Below are 20,316 nucleotides of genomic sequence, written 5' to 3' on the forward strand. Positions count from 1 at the left end.
CCTTAAAAAACTCACTGTTGCAGTTTCTGTAGTTATGTAGATAAGAATATATGCACCCACTCAGACAAAAAGGCTTTTGAGCTTTTCGACTAACAGAAATGTGCTCCTCGTTGAATTTAGCGAAAAGGAAAAAAAGAGGCTTGGCCACCTAAGAGGTCTTTGAGCATCTCAAATACCATTCTGCGTTTTTCATTGTGTCTAAACACACCCCGGGTGCTTATTTGCGTTGGCCAGAACCTTCCTGGAGCACGATTTGACGTCACTCCAATCACAAATAGAATTTCTCGCAGAGCAGAATTAAGACCAATGAAACCATAGGAACCCTACGTCGTTCGTAATTACTGATGGTCCATGAAAAAGAAATAGACCACCATCTGCGTTGTACGTCATGATATGCAATGCATTGTCCTTCCATAGCATCAACCAAAGTTTAAATGACAGTTTAGAGACTGCGCCACCAACTCTGAATGGTCTGGCATCCATAATGAAGCAATGACAGGTTCTGTCATCATTTGGCACGAGATCAATTGCAAAGCCGCTGATATTTGATGATCCTATCATATATTTCCTATTTTTGGAGTAGGGTGTACATACCATGATTTGTGTCCTACCACGAGACCTACACACGGCAAAATTAGTCGGCAGGGATTGGTGATCCACTCTGCAAGGCGGCTTTGCGACGTGATGATCATTTTCCATCCAGAGGTGAGTTTCCGTGTGAGTCATGTGTAAAATCCTTGTGTTTGAAATTGTAATCCACCACGAGACCTACATACGGCGAAATTAGTCGGCAGGAATTGGTGATCCACTCTGCAAGGCGGCTTTGCGACGTAATGATCATTTTCCATCCAGAGGTGAGTTTCCGTGTGAGACATGTGTAAAATCATTGGGTTTGAGATTTTAATTCCGTAATCCGGATATTCCGATGAAAATTTGATATTTTTGAAATCCCAGAATTATTAGTTCCAATTTTGGATTTTCGAGCGAAATGTGACCACACAACGTATCGATATCCTTCGGATCTAAGGTCTCTGAATCAAGAGTCGGTAAGGGGTCTAGGTATAGAAGAGGGAGCAAAAATCCAAAGAGTTCCCTTAGCCAGATAATCTATAGTTTCAAAGGAATTGCGGTGGTACCCTTCCCACGAACTAATCGATCGCCAACGATAGAGTGGTGAGCGCCCCGGGGAGCGCCCACGATAATGCATTTGTGTCAGTGGGTCGATTTCGCTTTGCATTGACATGTGGGGTAGAGTGATGTCTTGGGCGATAGTGTCGGTATTCATACTTGGACTTGCAGTGAACGACCTTTCGCGATCCAAGGAAAATTTCAGGCTTCAAATCATCGTTTGCACGAATAACTTGATCACACAGCAATTTTCCATACGTTACGGAAATAATGCGCATCAAACAATAAAATATAACTTCGTTTTAGGAAGAAATATTTTGGTAAGATACGTGAAATGCAACTGAATAAGACAACCTACTTTGAAACTCGGCTTGACTCTATAAAGGAGACTCGGCTTGACTGTATAAAGGGAACTTGGCTTGACAGTATAAATGGGACCCGCCTTGATTTTAAAAAGGCGACTCGGCTTAACTCTAAAAAGGAGACTCGGCTTGACTGTATAAATAAAACTTGGCTCGACTTGACTGTTTAACTGGAACCCGGCTTGTTTATAAAGGGCGACTCGGCTTATCTCTAATGAAATGGCCAGGGCCATTGTGCTCACCTCATGTGGAGGAAAGATGGATAAAGAGCATGGTATTGTGTCATGTAGTGTTAGGTTTGATGTAGGTCCAAGCAATTACAATTTCCCCAAAATGGCCAATTTACAGTACATTCGACCTCTGTGACCTTGAAAAGTAGGTCAAATCAAAGAAGACCCGGGTGACACATTGAATGGTTGTTAGAATTAGATGTACCTATGATATAAAATTGGTGCCAATCGGGCAAGTCATTACTAGGAATAATGGCAGTTTGAAGAATTTAGGATTTGGCCCCCTCCCTGGAGGCCAAACGGCAAATCAGATCGCACGAAACTTCGGTACCTGAGATCACCTGACCAAGGGGTACATGTGTACTTAATTTGTGATCAATAGTCATTGCAGTTTAGAAACGTGCCATAGTTACAGCCTGACGGCGAATTTACGCCATTTGACCTCTGTGACCTTGACAAGAAGGTCAAATTAAAAACCTGCGTGACATATACTGTATGGTGGTAAGATGTACCCATGATATCAAATTGGTGGCAATCGGGCAAGAAGTTAAGGAATAATCACATTTTTAAGGTTTTTGGATTTTGCCACCTGGTGGTCAAGTGGTGAATCATATTGGACCAAACTTCGGTCCCTGAGATCACCTGACTAAGGGGTAAATGTGTACCAAATTTGGTATCAATAGTCATTGCAGTTTAGAAACGTGCCATCGTTACATCCTAATGGCCAATTTACACCATTTGACCTCTGTGACCTTGAAAAGGAGATCAAATCAAAAACCCGGAGGATATATGATGCACCTTTGCTAGAAGTACCTACCATATTTTTTTCAAAATTTCCCGACTACTATTAAGGGAGATATTGCATATCTTCACTTTTAACGTTTGGCTCCCTGGTGGCCAAACCGTGAAACGAATCAAACCGAAACTTGGTCTCCAAGGTGACATTACAAAAGGGTACATGTGTACCAAGTTTCAACTTAATAGCTCTAACAGTTACGAAACGTGCCCTGCTAACGGACGACGGACGACGACGGACGACGACGACGACGACGACGACGGACGACGGACGACACGGTATGGGATAAGCTCACCTCTGCTAAGAGGTGAGCTAAAAAGGAGACTCGGCTTGAGTGTATGGAGGAGACTCCATCATTCATATCACTAGCGGAGCATTGTCGGCCAATTTCGCTCACTTTGAACCGCATTGAGGAAATCAGGGGGCTTCTCCAGCCCTGCGAATCGAGCATTAAGCCTTGATTTCCTCAGAATCAGGTTACATAAAAAACTTGAAATATGCCATTGGAACACATTTGATCAGTTATATTTGGCTAGACTAATTGGTCTTTCATCAAACATGCAGAAATAAACTAGCGGTTTTCCGTTGTCTCCTGCCTTATTGCTATTCATCGTTGGTCGATTATATGAATGCAAATAATTTTCTTTCTGCTCGTTAAGGTTTTTTTTACCTCGTTTAACTTCTGCATAATTTGGTCATTACCAGTTAAACATTACATCAGTGATGCATGGTTCATGAATCACGACACAAATATGTTTTGGAAGAGAACCACTGGGCGAACAGTTATTTCTTTTCTTCACATAATAGGTATTCTTCTTCCCCGTTATGGACACATATTTGGGCATATTCTGTACATTCAGAACATTTGATTTTCATGCAGGCCTATGCACTATAAGTCAGGATGATTGCTATAATTAATCCCGGACTTGCGATTTAAAAAAATATATATTTACGGATGTTCTAGTTACATGTAGTCCTCTTCAAAACATATGCGTAATTAATCATCGTTAGTTGCTTTACACATAATCAATTGGAATCAAAGGTCTTGATAGGAGGCCAAAGTACCATTATAGCCGATTTGACATTTTTAAAGTGGAGTTGTGCAAATGTCTGCAGTTTCGTCAATAACATGATTGTTTTGATTTTTTTCCGTGCCCATTCTTAAGGAACGCCATCTGAAGTGTGATAATGTGAGGTCAACTAGGCCTGTCACCAAGGTCGTTTAAAAATGTTTCTTCCGTTGTTCTTTGCAGATTCATGATCGACATGTATACCGATTTCCCTTCCTCCTACTCAGCCTGGGACTCCTCCTGGCGCAAATTTTACATGGTAAGTCGTGCAGTCAGCCTTCCTGGTGGAACTCTTACAAAGTAAGTTATGAAGTCAACCTTCCTTCCTCCTACTCAGCCTGGGACCCCTCCTGGTGGAACTCTTACAAAGTAAATCATGCAGTCAACCTTCCTTCCTCCTACTCAGCCTGGGACTCCTCCTGCTGGAACTCTTACAAAGTAAGTCATGCAGTCAAACTTCCTTTCTCCTACGCAGCCTGGGACCCCTCCTTGTGGAACTCTTTCAAAGTAAGTCATGCAGAGAACCTTCCTTCCTCCTACTCAGCCTCGGACCCCTCCTTGTGGAACTCTTACAAAGTAAGTCATGCAGAGGACCTTCCTTCCTCCTACTCAGCCCGGGACTCCTCCTTGTGGAACTCTTACAAAGTAAGTCATGCAGAGAACCTTCCTTCCTCCTACTCAGCCTCGGACCCCTCCTTGTGGAACTCTTACAAAGTAAGTCATGCAGAGAACCTTCCTTCCTCCTACTCAGCCTGGGACTCCTCCTTGTGGAACTCTTACAAAGTAAGTCATGCAGACAACCTTCCTTCCTCCTACTCAGCCTGGGACCCCTCCTAGTGGAACTCTTACAAAGTAAGTCATGAAGTCAACCTTCCTTCCTCCTACTCAGCCTGGGACCCCTCCTGGTGGAACTCTTACAAAGTAAGTCATGAAGTCAACCTTCCTTCCTCCTACTCAGCCTGTGATCCCTCCTGGTGGAACTCTTACAAAGTAAGTCATGAAGTCAACCACCCTTCCTCCTACTCGGCCTCTTTGGTAAGGATAGCACCTGTCATTTCCGAGGGTGTCTTTAATAGAGATTCTACCGTATGAGATACTAATGCTGTTTATTTACAATGTTATTTGTTTTGCTTACACAGGAAACGTCGACTGAAACTGAAATTGTCTAAAAAAATTAATCGACCTGCAAATGACAGTAATGACGATGCTGCAAGAAATGAATTGACACCAATCAAGAAACGCCCTGATCATACATACGCCAACATTGACCCTGATTTCTTTAATGACGCATCCTCTCACTCAAAACGCACAACGGATAAATATCCCGCACATCCAATGGTTAAAAGGCCCGCCGTTTCAGTTCGTTTTGATGAGGATAAAGAGCCCGAGTGCTCAGACGATATCTTGGACGCAGATTCATATGACTACGTAGACAATGAGTGGCAGAGTAATGCATCGGGCTCAGATTACAGCTCTGTTCCTGCTTGCCGGACAAGTCAGGCGACGTCGTCTCAGGTTGCCTCGGCACTGATACATGTTCATGTTCACCAGACGAATCAACCGGATGAGGACGGTCAACAGTCACTTTATGAGCATCTAAAACCAGTGTCCAAAAGTGACTATTTAGACTTCAGGGGGCTCAGTGCGGAAGAATTGAGACCAAGAGTTTTATTTAAGGTATAACGTTCTTTCTCTGACTCTTCTTAGTGTAATAAAACCTTAGGAACGACCCCTCGATTCATGAGGCAAAGAACATAGCAAGCTAAGAGTGGGAACACATTTTTATGCTGTTTCATTAAAATATGCCGACGTAAAATAGTGGTGTATCCAGGCCGCTGTATTGGTAGCAACATAATATCATTGGCAAGAACATTGCACTCCATAATTCTCACCATTGTAACCATCGCGTGCCGAACATCCACTCGTTAGCAAAAATAATACGGGATCAAATTAGTACGGTTTTATCAAAATCCGGTGAATATATTCAACTTAAGACAAGACTCTATTTAAGAGCCAAGTGCCACCAAGAGAGCCGCGAGCAAAGAAAAAATATACACGAATCAATATAATTATTATTTTGGGAGTACGAGGCCCACAGGTACTTTATAAAGTTTTTTGTAACCGTTTATGACGTTGTAAGACATCGTCGCCTGGATAGCGGCTTTTTATCGTGCTATCATTACGCTGCCTGAACAACACGGTGTACATTGTCTGCACTTCATACACTCTGTACAATCACACGTGTTTATCATTCGGGCCGTCAACAATGGATCCGGATGGGGATGTCAGCTTCGAGACGAAGATTAGCAACAAGTTTGAATGTTTACATTGTTTAACTCAAAGATGCGCGTCTTAGAGTTTTTAATTCTATGCTGTGGCTCGGTGCAGTTGAGGGACAAAAACGTTTTCGGCATGCGCAAATGAACTATTCTGATATTCGGATACTTCCTGACGTAACCAGTGCGTCTTCCACCCGGATGCTGAATTTAGCCCGTCCCCGTTGGCTGCGAAAGCTCGTTACAGGGCGGCCCATAACTACTTCTTTGCCCTCTCTTGGGGACCAGATTTAGAAAAGGGAATTGATATCACTGAAAAATATCAAATGTATATATTCAGATGGCGGAGAATTGAAGCAGTGAGAGTGTACATGTAGGACTGCCTCGCCGTGTAGATGGCGCAGTGAAAGACAAGTACGTACGCCTATCTGTCCTGTAAGTGCAAAATTCACGCCCGTGTTATGTAGCCCTATCGAAATTACGTATGAAATTGTCCCATCCTGTACAATTTTGAAAGGTGAAATCAAAACAATTCTTCCCAGTAACTTCTCATTCAAGTAACATTTAGATGTAAAACAGTGTCCCTATCGCATATCACACATTGGGAATATGCAAGATCTGAAAACACCACGCGTAACAACGATACGGATACGCAATACGGGCATGAATTTTGAACTTGCCGAAAGTCCCTAATACTGGAAGGGAGACGAGTTGGGGTCATTAGCATTATCTATTGAACAGGTGGGTGTATGGCCAGGGGGTGGAGCATGGTCTCCTGGCCTTCGGCATCAAATCAGGACGGATGCTGCATATCGCAAGAATCCGAACATAAATGAGAATGTGTGCCTGCGTGATGTTACACGTTGCTTCGAGTTGATTTCACCGGGATTGAAAGAAACTAAAAACGATAGATTACAACAAGCCTGTGGAGCTCTGACACTAACGTTCGATACGCTATTAGCGTTGTTCTCATCCCCGCGGTAGGCACAATGATGTTGTTTTCTTCGGAGGTTTACTACTCCACGTTCCACTTCTGAGTTTCCACTTATTCTGTGATGAAATAGATGTAGGCTCGTTTTATCGTTGTCTGCATGTGCTCTGTAGATTTAGGTAGATGATATCATCGTGGCAGAGCCAGCACAGCAGGATGCAAGATCTCGCACTCCCAGACCAGAAATTGATTGATTAAGATTACAAAACAGGTTTCTCTCAACGCCTTCCCCAGGAGTCAAAGGGAAAAACATCGTTGATGATTTCTTATCGCTGAACATTTCTTTAGTGCTGATAGGCCATAATTTTGACAAATATTATAGTTTTTACTTGTACTATTTTCAGCATAATTAGCACTCCGCACAACTTTTTATTACATGAGTTCCGTTTCTTTCAATATTTGAGTTAGCCAGTGTCCAAATAAGCATGCTTATTATGAATAAACATTCTGTGAATATGATATCATTCCTCATGATTCTATTAAATGGTCAACATGTGTTGTTGGCCATTTCCTCTAAAGAATTCATACCGAACTGGTGGTAGAGGGAAAGGGTCAAGCTGAAAAACAGGGCGAAACACAAGCGGCAGCGGAGGCTTTGGGTAAATGATAGCTCAACCCCATACCCAAGTAGTTGTTGGTGACGCAACCAATACCGATTATACAGATTTTGCACCGATAGTGAAAATCATCAGCCTTTTGTGTTCTGTCCTGTGTCTGAATACCCCACTTTCACACGTTCCTAGGCCCTTGCTTGCTGAATTTGTAGGCCCTTGTTTTTGGCCTCACTTTGAGTTGTCAGAAAGATTCCAACGAAGACGTCGGAGGCCATTGGAGGCATGGGCTTTTCTGTCTTTGTTGTGGTGTACGTCTGTGGTGGCAGTTGCCCCCTGCCCCTCCCCCAACCGCTGTTAATATGGCCCTGCAACCTTAAAATAACTCACCGTTGCAGTTTCTGTAGTTGTGTAGATAAGAATATATGCACCCACTCAGAAAAAAAGGCTTTTGAGCTTTTCGACTAACAGAAATGTGCTCCTCGTTGAATTTAGCGAAATGGAAAAAAAAGAAGCTGGGCCACATAAGAGGTATTTGAGCATCTCAAATACCATTCTGCGTTTTTCATTGTGTCTAAACACACCCCCGGGTGCTTATTTGCGTTGGCCAGAACCTTCCTGGAGCACGCTTTGACGTCACTCCAATCACAAATAGAATTTCTCGCAGAGCAGAATTAAGACCAATGAAACCATAGGAACCCAACGTCGTTCGTAATTACTGATGGTCCATGAAAAAGAAATAGACCTCCATCCGCGTTGTACGTCATGATATGCAATGCATTGTCCTTCCATATATAGCATCAACCAAAGTTTCAATGACAGTTTAGAGACTGCGCCAAAAACTCTGAATGGTCTGGCATCCATAATGAAGCAATGACAGGTTCTGTCATCATTTGGCACGAGATCAATTGCAAAGTCGCTGATATTTGATGATCCTATCAAATATTTCCTATTTTTGGAGTAGGGTGTACATACCATGATTTGTGTCCTACCACGAGACCTACACACGGCGACATTAGTCGGCAGGGATTGGTGATCCACTCTGCAAGGCGGCTTTGCGACGTGATGATCATTTTCCATCCAGAGGTGAGTTTCCGTGTGAGTCATGTGTAAAATCCTTGTGTTTGAGATTGTAATCCACCACGAGACCTACATACGGCGAAATTAGTCGACAGGGATTAGTGATCCATTCTGCAAGGCGGCTTTCCGAGGTGATGATCATTTTCCATCCAGAGGTGGGTTTCCGTGTGAGACATGTGTAAAATCCTTGGGTTTGAAAATTTAATCGCGTAATCCGGAAATCCCGAGGGACATTTGACATTTTTGAAATCCCAGAATTCAATTCCAATTTTGGATTTTCGAGCGAAATGTGACCACACAACGTATCGATATCCTTCGGATCTAAGGCCTCTGAATCAAGAGTCGGTAAGGGGTCTAGGTATAGAAGAGGGAGCAAAAATCCAAAGAGTTCTCTATTAAGGCAGATAAGCTACAGTTTCAAAGGAATTGCGGTGCGATGGTACCCTTCCCACGAACTATTCGATCGCCAACGATAGAGTGGTGAGCGCCCCGGGGAGCGCCCACAATAATGCATTTGTGTCAGTCGGTCGATTTCGCTTTGCATTGACATGTGGGATAGAGTGATATCTTGGGCGATAGTGTCGGCATTCATACTTGGACTTGCAGTAAACAACCTTTTGCGATCCAAGGAAAATTTCCAACTTCAAATCATCGTCTGCACGAATAACTTGATCACACAGCAATTTTCCATACGCTACGGAAACAGTGCGCATCAAACAATAAAAAATTACTTCGTTTTAGGAAGAAATACTTCGGACAGATAAGTGAAATGCAACTAAATAAGACAACCTTTTTTTGAAACTCGGCTTGACTTTATAAAGGAGACTCGGCTTGACTGTATAAAGGGAACTTGGCTTGACTGTATAAATGGGACCCGCCTTGACTTTAAAAAGGCGAGTCGACTTAACTCTAAAAAGGAGACTCGGCTTGAGTGTATGGAGGAGACTCCATCATTCATATCACTAGCGGAGCATTGTCGTCCAGTTTCTCTCACTTTGAACCGCATTGAGGAAATCAAGGGGCTTCTCCAGCCCTGCGAATCGAGCATTAAGCCTTGATTTCCTCAGAATCAGGTTACATAAAAAACTTGAAATATGCCATTGGAACACATTTGATCAGTTATATTTGGCTATACTAATTGGTCTTTCATCAAACATGCAGAAAAAAACTATCGGTTTTCCGTTGTCTCCTGCCTTATTGCTATTCATCACATCGTTGGTCGATTATATGAATGCAAATAATTTTCTTTCTGCTCATTAAGTTTGGTGACCTCGTTTAGCTTCTACATACTTTGGTCATTACCAGTTAAACATTACATCAGTGATGCATGGTTCATGAGTCACGACCCAAATATTTTGGAAGAGAACCACTCGGCGAACAGTTATTTCTTTTCTTCACATAATAGGTTTTCTTCTTCCTCGTTATGGACACATATAATTATGGGCGTATTCTGTACATTCAGAACATGTGATTTTCATGCAGGCCTGTGCACTATAAGTCATGATGATTGCGATAATAAATCCCGGACTTGTGATTTAAAAAAAATATATATTTACGGATGTTCTAGTTACATGTAGTCCTCTTCAAAACATATGCGTAATTAATCATCGTTAGTTGCTTTACATATAATCAATTGGAATCAAAGGTCTTGATAGGAGGCCAAAGTACCATTATAGCCGATTTGACTTTTTTTAAGTGGAGTTGTGAAATCTCTGCAGTTTTGTAAATAGCATGATTGTTTTGATTTTTTTCCCGTGCCCATTCTTAAGGAACGCTATCTGAAGTGTGATAATGTGAGGTCAACTGGGCCTGTCACTAAGGTCGTTTAAAAGTGCTTCTTTCTTTGTTCTTTGCAGATTCATGATCGACATGTATCATAAAATCGCCTAGTGGTCAGTACCAAAGCAGTGGAGTAGGACAAGCAACAGGAATTTCGAGTACAAGAAGGAAACATCAACTTGTCTCCCGTTAAGTTGAATTCTGAAACCTCAGATTTTGTCTTAGAGTTCTTCAAAGTGGGTATATGGATATTTATGTGTTATAGAGTATCGTACCACTCAATCTGTTTCTTGTGGATGTTGATTTGCTCAATTTTCTTTTCAGGTGCTCTTGGAATAACTGCAAATAATAGCCTCAGTAATTCACGTCCACGCCTCGGCGAAACGATAACGCTGGAGTGTAACATTGTTATTGGGACCGCCAAGAGTGTTACATGGTACAAGGACAGAAATGACACGCGAAAAACAGTTTATTTCACGCACAATTGTAGTGTTGTCGCAGTCAAGTATAAATCAAGATCAAAAAACGTTCAGTGTGATACGCAGAATTATAATTTTCAAATAAGTGAAGTTCAACATTCGGACAGCGGGGAATGGCAGTGTGAGGCAGATGGAGAAGTGGCCAAACCACCGCTGGAATTAAATGTTTTAGGTAAGTTGCTTAAAATAGTCGATCAATCCATTCATAGAGCACTTCACTGGTGGCAGCAAATCTGCTGGATATTGCACTTTCATGGATTAAATTAAATTGAAAATTGAAACACACACACAAATATTTCCTGGTTTTCAGAAGTGGCTGAAGGAGGTAGCAACTATTACCTGGGAAATATTCTAAGCAATTGAAGTTCGCCTTCTCGTGAAATAGCAGTTTTGGCGTTGATATGATGACACTAACTTTAAAGATATTTTCGTCTATGTATGAATAACGCCTAATTTTTGCAAAATTCGAAATTAAAACACACGCATAATATTGCCTGGGTGAGGGTTTTGTTGCGTATTTTAAACATAGAATCTTAACCTCTGGTTCAAAATGGTCGATTGGACGGTCAAATAGGACAGCTCTGCTGTGGTATTTTTGGTAAATGATTATGAAGTGCATCCATTGATAATGTTAACTTAATGTTTTTCAATTTCAGTTCCACCCCTCACCCCGACAGTTAAAAATCCATCACCGGTGAAGGTCGGAGACAGTATAAAATTCACCTGCAATGCTGAAAATGAAAACGTCACACAACCAATCAGGTACCAGTGGACTAAAAATGGCAACAATGTCTTAACAAGGAATATTGCACCTGATGGTGCCTTGCTTCTTTCGTCTGTCAAAAAATCAGATGCTGGGAAGTATGTCTGTGTCGCAAAAAATGATGCCGGATCTGAGGCAAGCGCGGAACAGGATTTTGTTGTTGACTGTGAGTATAGTTGTTTTCTACATTTAGTCGATTGAGGAATTGATACCGAACAGGCAACAATGGTTGTTTCACCTAACATAACGAGGATGGAGCTAAAATGTTTACCATAACCAAGGTTTTTTGCCGAGCAGTGTTTTGTGAGACAATGAATACCGACAATGAGGCATCAGTTTCTTTTCTTAAACGTCTCAACGTGATCACTAATATGTAACTATGGTTGCTCAATTTCTTGCACAAACCAACCAGTTACCATGACTGCTGCCACCCAAATGAGTCACAGTGCATTATGCACACTGCAAACAGTGCCTTGTAAACGGTGTCGCCAATGCATTTTCTTTTCAAGTTGAACAATTGAATAACACTTATCAACAGTGAGGGAGCGTCTGTAATCGTAATTTTGCCACTTTTTCAGCTGGATCCGAGTCTTTACAAATCAAGACAACCACGGCGTCAAATTCAAAATCGGAAAAAGAAACGGAAACATTCACATGTGAAGCTATTGTCGACATTACGGTGACATCGGTGAAATTAATACTCCAGAATGGGACTACGAATGAGACGCTGATTGAGGCAAACAGTAGTGTTGTGACATTTCGCCGACAAATGATGCGACAGGATAACAAGGTGAAGTTCTACTGCGAAGCGACTGGGCCAGGAATTCCCAATTCGTTGTCGTCGGATATCATCACATACAACGTATTATGTAAGTTGATTTCTCTTTGGCTGTTTTAATATTGTAAGCCGCCAATAACGTTGATTTGCGAAATAAAAATTGTGAAAATACTGTTTTTTATTTGGAAAACAGAAATACATTTTTAGGTCCGCTAAAATATAGAAATTGAATGTGATCATCTGATGCACGAAAAATCTTCTTCCGAAATCTTCGCAAAATATCGCAAAAATAAAACGGTTCAAAGTTTTGTGGGTTACAGAAGAGTGAGGAAGTCTTTCTTGGTTGGATGCAGTGGAATTGCGTCTTCATCTCAGATGTTCTAGTGTTGGATTTTCTATGGTCTTACGGCAATTTGTGTTCAAAAAAAGGGTTTTGAATCCCCGAGAAAACGGAAATGGGGGTACTTTTTCAGAAATCTTGCAAATCGTCCTACGCGCTGGGTATCGCGTCAATGACGCAACAATGACGCACCTACGACACTAATTTAGGTATGAAAATAATTGTGATTTGGACTGTATCTATCTTATTTTACCTTGTGTTCAGTATAAGAACTCATAAATAATGAAAATGATACGAAATAAATAGGTTAAAAAGGCTACGGTGATTTCTTACAAAGAAGTCTCCAAAAAGAGGTTCAAAAGTTAAATTGCAATTTTAGGATGACCCCCCCCCCCCCCCCCCCCCCCCCCGATTAAATTTGCTGAGTGAGCATGGGGCCCCGGAGGCTCACCAGGGGGAAACGTGTCATTTTTCACGGAGACAGAAATATAACTTTTGAGCATGTGATTATCGGGTCATATGACAAGAGTCACGCGGCAGTCATTCCTTTACCATTGTGTTTTCTCTCCATGGCGATTTGCCGATGAGAAGAGGCTTTCTTCCAATTGAGGCTTACTCCAAATTTATGACTACATGTAAACACTCATTAATAACAAGTATACTTGATAATAACCACATACATGGCCCGTAGCTTTCAAGGGGCCCGGAATGTTTGTATAATTAACAAAATGGGGACTTTGTTTTCGTAGTAACCATTATTGCCGCTAATTATACCGACTGTTTATCACTTTCAGCAGTGATATCATCGCAAATTATGCTCAATCTTTGGTTCGCTATGTCAGACACAAACAGTTTAAAATGCTGTATGTCCGTTTTCGTTCGTTCGTTGTTGTTTGTAGTGATATTTAAGCTACTAGTAAATAGATGACCTGAATGACAGTACAGACTTTGCGTGTGCCTGGTTAGAGCACGAGTTAGTAAATGATTTCAAGGGTAAACGATGGTAAAGTAAAAGTCACCATATCTGAAAATAATAAAATATCTCATTGATAACCTCGTGCCTAAAAGCAGAACGAGCGAGCCTCTTGCTTAATTTACGTTTGATGATATCTGACCAGTGACTCCATCTATTTGCAGTTCCAAACAACGTTCAAGTCAAAGTCAGCAAGACGACGGTAAATGAACATGAATTTGTGCGTTTTGAGTGCGACACCAGTGGGGGCAACCCAGAGCTCGTCAAGCGGTACCAGTGGCTCTGGAAGAAGAGTGGCTCCACCAAGGAACAGGTCATCCAAGACACCGAAACCAGCACACAGAATGGAAAGTATTTGGAGTTCACGCGTATCCCATACGATAAGAGTGGGACATACTCTTGTAAGGCTTGGAATCTTGGTGGAATGGGACAGGCGTCGACAGTCCTTAATGTACAATGTAAGTTTATTTTGGCTTTCTTCATAAGGTCTGACAAGGGTTTTCACAGAATTTAAAATAGTGAATATTGGTTTGTGTCGAAACCGAAGTGATTTATAGATATGTAACCGCCCCAATTAAAATTGTGAATCTCTTATTTTTGGCAGATTTTGCAGTAACCTAGATTTGCGAAAATAATATCTGCAACACAAATTTCATTGAAAAAAACGTGAATATTTGCCAGAGCTAAAAATAAGAGAAAAAAATGGAGGGAATATTTTCTTTATTTTTACCTTTTTTCGTCTCTTTTTTCAATATGCTACAAGTGCCTACTTTTGTTAGAGCAGGTCACCTATCAGCAATGCGACACGTGTTGAAGACAATTATACATTTATCTAGACAGAATGAATAGAGGCACCAACACTGTAGCACTCCTGCACTAATTACTTGTAAAAAACTTAAACTAACCGTGCTCAACATTTCTTTCTCCCACAGACTCTCCAAGGATAGACCCGGAAGCGAAAATGAAATATGATGTGGCGGGCGAAATTGGCAAGGAGGCAATGTTTAAACTGTTCATCGTCGCAAACCCATCTCCAACCAAAACTGATTACACCTGGTCCAAGGATGGCAATGTCCTATCGAGAACATCACCGGATTATGAAATAACTTCCCGGCCAACATCCAGCAAGTTGAAAATCAAGAACGTCAAATCCTTGGATTATACCAATTATTCCTGTTCGGTTAAAACGAGTGCATTCGAAGCCAAGATTTTCAATTTCACGCTTAACAAAGCAGGTAAGCTCCTCTGACGGATTCCCAAAGCAGGTTTAAATTTCTACTATGTAGACACCGTTATCCAGCAAATTTGCACTCTAAAGTAGCTAGAATAACCATAACTAATATCAATCAGGTTGAGCTAAAAAATGTTGGCCAAACCCCGCCCCCGTCTCGGTTTTGGTCTATGTTTTAGCTCCGTTTCTGTTCATCTACGTATGTTTCCAGGATAATTTGCTTAGATGTATATCATGCATCTGCTTGAATTCCCATGCCATTTCTGCCAGATTTCATTGAATTTGGATGTGTTTTCCATGTTGAGGAGTGAAAATGACACCCCCTCCCCTAGGTGCCAGATTCTTTAGAGGGGGATGGATCTGCCTGCAGCTGATGTTTTAACCTGGGGGGAGGGGGGGGGGGGGGGCACAGTTCTCAAAGAACATTATTTTGATATTCATTCATCAAAGGGTTAATGAGGATTTTGTTAGTCACAACTTACTCTTATTTTACACCGTCCAACACAAGTAGTGTATCAGTGAGTAGTTGTTTTGTGTCCGCTTGTTGACAGGCTTTCAATAAATTATATTGAAAGACTCTAGTGTAACTGAACTGTGCTATATGTGAGATCAAATCATTGAAAGTATCGTTACATACTAGGACCAAGGATCTGTTGAAAGAACCATGCCACAGACTCTAAAACCCTTTACTGTTGCAAGCTCAATATTTTGAGTGACGAGTGGAAATTTATACAGGTGGCGTGGCAAAATGTACTGTAATTTACATAATGATGTGCGATATCTCGCTAAATCTTAAGATTGTCAACTGGTGCTAGACCAATTGACAACGAAAATTGGGAATTTATAATTGAAATCAAGAAGAATAAATATGCGCACTTTTGCGCAAACTTGTTTTAGGAATTACATAGGTCAGCCAGATTGCGGTCAGGATTCCGAACAAGGCAGTAGCCAAATCGGCGGATGTCCATGGAGGCGAAATCTCGTGTTCGCATCAAAGTCGCAATTCAGGGATCCTTGTCTCATAGACTGATTACTTATCCAGTATCATGGTCTATAGATGTGCCTAAACCTCTGTTGATACATCAATTCATGGACACCAATTAAATTTTGCAGAAGCAACCCAAAGCTCGAAAGAAACAAACAAAACATATAAAGATGGCATCGGTTTGATCGCTGTAGGGGGCTCACTGGTGGTCATCAGCATTGTCATCGGCATTGTCATAATCGTTATCAAACACAAGGAGAAGTCCAGTGGCAGAAAAAAGGGTAAGTCACAATTTTCATTTTTGAGCAAAAAAGGCCCTTCCCGAGATACGTCTGTACCACCTAGGGTCGGGAAAACGAACCATATGTTGAATTTCAGGCCGATCCGATATCTTATACAGGATAGTCCAGAAAAATGACGATATTGGTATCATTCTTCTTCTAGAAAGATTCCCCATCCACTGGTCTCAATTGAATTTCGCATTCTGCTAAACAGGTCACCCGACGGGCTTCAATGTTCTGTCACTTGTATGATGGGGTTGGGTGGGATAGATGCCCTATTGACTTTAGCCCGATCTGAAATTCAAGATGGCTATCTGGCTGCCACAGCAGTGGTCTTCCGCCATATATCACAGTCATACCCGCGATGCACTTGCATAATGGAAAAGCTGCAATCTCCAATGACAGAAACAGATGATATATCGCTCCACACCTAGACCAAGCAACCATGAATTACCAGTCATTTTGCGATGCTATACCTTAGGCTTGGAGGAAGGAGCAACGGGGACTTGCTGTGCTGTGCTTTTCATATGAATTCGTCATTTCAAATCGCTATACAAATGTCTTATTTCGGCTCCTATACTCTAATGCATTCCTCCTTTCTTCAGGTGATGATCAGGAATCGCAAGAGTAAGTACGGTTAAAATATCACAGTAAGTCTACAAAAGACAAAACGTGTTAAAATTGCATCCTGGCATAACCAGTGGTTTTCAATATACTACGCCTGTCGATCAGGATGGATAAATTGATGAATATAAAGTCCAGCATTTCTGCATTCCACCCAAATCCCTCCATTTGACATTTGTGACGGTAACATCGAGCAAAATGTTCCGTAGCAAATTATCTTTCCTGTGACTGCTTGGATTTATTCCTGAAGGGGGTCTAGTAGAAAAATAATGAGAGGCTTGTTTTTGATTGATCATCTAGATGCTCAAATTTATCATGATTGGTGTGATTTTCTGAGGAGAAAAGATAAAAAAGTTACGGACCTCCCTCGGCCTTTTGTGCGCACAGGCTTTAGTAAGCCATACATTCCAGTTTGTATACGGTTATGTGTTATGATAAGCGCATGAATTTTGTCATAATTTCTAATATTTGTATCAATCACCTTGCTACAAGAAATTAGCATCTTCTATGTCAGAATTTTAAGGACCATTCATCGCCCCGGCTGATCATTCACTTGATATAGTACTGACTTGCCTCTGCATACGTACCGTACCCTATTCTTATCCTGGTGACTAAGGCGTTCTTCCGAATGCATGTTTTTAGCATATTTCGTTTTTAATTTTTTCCGTAGCAATGTGGTAACAGACCAGTCAGCCCTATCAGGAGGTCAAGTCAATCATGCGATGCGGCTCCCCCTTCCACGTTCAGAATGCGAACCTAATGAAAATCGCAAAGTTGCAAAATGTAAGTTCTGCCACTGGATGAGTTACACCTCGCTCGCCACTGCCATGACTCTGAGAGGAATTCCTAGAAATTAGACATTGCTGGCATTACCTAATGGTGTGCATCGGGCTAAATTTCAATGGGAAATTGGGAAAAAAATTTCAAATTTGAAATTGATCCGCAATCGAACTTGAAAAATATGTTTTTTTTTTCTTGAGACGTGTAAAAATTTGGTAATTGTCTAACATTTTTCTTCCCTAACCAGTAAAAATAAATTTTCCAGCAAAACTCCGAACGCCTGATGTCGTGTCGGACACGAATCAGTACGTCGAGAGTGCTCTCCACGTGCCCGTCGGCAAGAACGGGAGTCAGAAGGAAGTTCGCCCGACATTGCTCAGGCCGACACAGCCCGCTAGTCCTGCTAAGGAACATCTATACGAGAATGTGAAAAGGAAGATCCAGCCACAGCAAAAGAGTGGCAGTGAAGGTGTACCTAAGGTGAGTTGACCACCAAGTGACCCGCAATGCCCTGAAAATATGAAGCACAGTAACTAAATTTTTGGAGCCAAATATATACATGAATATATACATTTGTTTATTGTCACCTATTGAATAGTCGGCCTTTCACAGGCCTATGAGACAGTACAGAATATTACTCGATGAAACTTCGTTTCTCACACGATAAATTATTTCAACATATTTTGCAACACGTCTGGCAATACAAGATTTCTTGAGCATAGTTTTATGTATGATGAACTCCTACAGCTCAGTATCCCCTTTAGCACCTAGCACTAACAATAGAAATGCCTCATATCCGTAAATTTAGGAAGATAGCCAAAAGCAAACATCCTGGCACCAGTTGTTATAAATACTCAGCCTCTCGGTATTTCAGTCATATGAGTAAAAAGCCTGATCTCAGGATGAATGTAACTCCTGACGGTTGTTATTTAGGCGGATTACGAAAATCGTATTTTGAAATTGCATGAAATTGCAATTTAGGCGTGACCTTTATCAAACGTTTTGACAACCCTCGAACAGTAATTTTAATTCTATATATTTTCAGAGAAATCACGAACAACATAAAATCAACAGGCACCCAAATATATGTCTTGGTTTATGGTAATACCAATAGATCGTATAGTATTGTCGCACATCTGGCAAGGTGCTTAAGTCCAGTCAAAGATTTAAGATGTGTGCAACAACAGTTACTGAGGTCTCAATCTGTTTTTTTTCAGCAAATTGGAGTGGACGGCACAGTGTACGCGAAACTTTCGTTCCAACCTGCTAAACACGACCATCCAGTAAGGCGGACTGAAGAGCCATCACCATACTCAACTGTCGATTTCAGCCGAAAGGCGCCGCCTTTGGAAGAGAAAGAAGAAGTACTTGTGCAGTACATTACTTAGTTACGAAATTGGCCTTTGTGCATCTTAATCTCCTGGTGACACATCATACACACGAAGTAATCATTGAAGATTTCCAGTACATGTGTATCTGGCCCATTGAAATAGGCTCGGATGCAGCTGTACATCGAGCTTATATGCAATCAAACAATCAGGAATGTAATTCAGATCTCGATGCGACATTTATTATAAGGGGACAGTTGTATTTTCTGCATGAAATGCTCTATTTTAGTAAGTAGTCTGTGCTCACTTGTTTCAAATCTGTTTCTGCATGTAATTGGATTTTGTTTGCTTAGATGTACAGTGCTTATAGAATATGCGCTGATTATATATTCGGTTATATCACGGCAAAGCTCATTTAAAGGGACCACCTGGGCGAGGGGTTAACCTGGCCAGAATAATACACCTTCTTGCCATTATGCGTCGCCACTTGTAGTAGGAGACTGATGCTGATCTCTAAATATTATTTTCGTCTGTGTAGCAAGGCATTTTTGAACATGGCTTGTGGCTTTCAGGCAGGCCTTGGCTTACACCCTGTTCTAGTGCATTGTTTACTGCAGTTCAATGAATTTTTAATCACCTTTGAACATTCGGTTTTCTTTTTTGTTCATTTGAGTTTTATGTACATAAATGTATCACTCAGTGCTTTTACATATTTGTTAATAGGTTACATGTGCATACATGTTGATCATGTTATAATTATATAGTCATGTATATGTAACTGGACACAAGCAGTTTGCACTAGATTTGGGCGAAGGAAAAGGTTGGTAAAATGATGAGTTAGGTTCGGCAATGACTATTTGGGACAATTTTGAGAACAAAATGGTTTCAAGATTGAAATTCCAGGGGTATTGCCTCCGTAGCCGCCAACGCGCATTGTATGGAACCTGAGCAATGTCAATACATGTACATTGAGGTTCAAGATCAAATTATAAGCTTGGAAGGAACTTGAGAATCAGAATGCATTAGATTTATGTGAAAAAACAATTTTATGAATTACGTTTTGTATTTCAAATTGAACCGGATTGTCAAACATTATAAGAAAAAACAACTCAGAAAATTCAGATATGGCTTTGGTCTCGTTTTGGTGACAAACGCCTGCGCTTCACGTGACGCCAACAACTCTGGCTCGGTGACTGTTTAAAGCTTAGAAATCATTCAATTTACATTCAATATACATGAACAAGCATCAGTCTATGTACATGTATATTATTGTAAAATTTCGGTAGTTTCATGGGTGGTTTCATGGGCATGGTTTTATGATTTTGGAACGTTCCAAGGTTAGAACCAACTCTGAGATACAGGTTTTTGATACTCCTACTATACCTCTTATATAAAAATTTGAGATATCGAGAGGCGGAGTATATTGAACACAACTGGTGCCAGGATGACGACGTGCCGGTTGTTCACTAATCTAAAAATCCAAATCTAATC

The 20,316-nt window shown here is 41.1% G+C and overlaps 1 protein-coding gene across 1 annotated transcript; it reads left to right on the forward strand.

The window, feature by feature from the left end:
* The first annotated feature begins 3,962 nt into the window (after nucleotides 1–3,962).
* LOC135502228 (titin-like) lies at nucleotides 3,963–19,596 on the forward strand. The gene is made up of 12 exons (XM_064794886.1): nucleotides 3,963–4,024; nucleotides 4,726–5,228; nucleotides 10,588–10,914; nucleotides 11,399–11,671; nucleotides 12,084–12,374; nucleotides 13,761–14,054; nucleotides 14,529–14,831; nucleotides 15,941–16,093; nucleotides 16,699–16,720; nucleotides 17,388–17,500; nucleotides 17,763–17,977; nucleotides 18,715–19,596. The coding sequence occupies exons 1-12, from the start codon at nucleotides 3,963–3,965 to the stop codon at nucleotides 18,883–18,885; spliced, it is 2,727 nt and encodes a 908-aa protein (XP_064650956.1). The 3' UTR covers nucleotides 18,886–19,596.
* Nucleotides 19,597–20,316: the final 720 nt, after the last annotated feature.

This window comes from Lineus longissimus, chromosome 18 (assembly GCF_910592395.1).
Source record: "Lineus longissimus chromosome 18, tnLinLong1.2, whole genome shotgun sequence".
NCBI classification, from domain to species: Eukaryota; Metazoa; Nemertea; class Pilidiophora; order Heteronemertea; family Lineidae; genus Lineus; species Lineus longissimus.

Excerpts from the sequence above, each read along its gene's own strand:
- LOC135502228 (XM_064794886.1), top strand. The coding sequence starts at position 3,963 with ATGCAGTCAACCTTCCTTCCTCCTACTCAGCCTGGGACTCCTCCTGCT. Across the intron at positions 17,501-17,762 it reads AAATCGCAAAGTTGCAAAAT|CAAAACTCCGAACGCCTGAT; the intron begins GTAAGTTCTGCC and ends TAAATTTTCCAG. Across the intron at positions 17,978-18,714 it reads GCAGTGAAGGTGTACCTAAG|CAAATTGGAGTGGACGGCAC; the intron begins GTGAGTTGACCA and ends GTTTTTTTTCAG.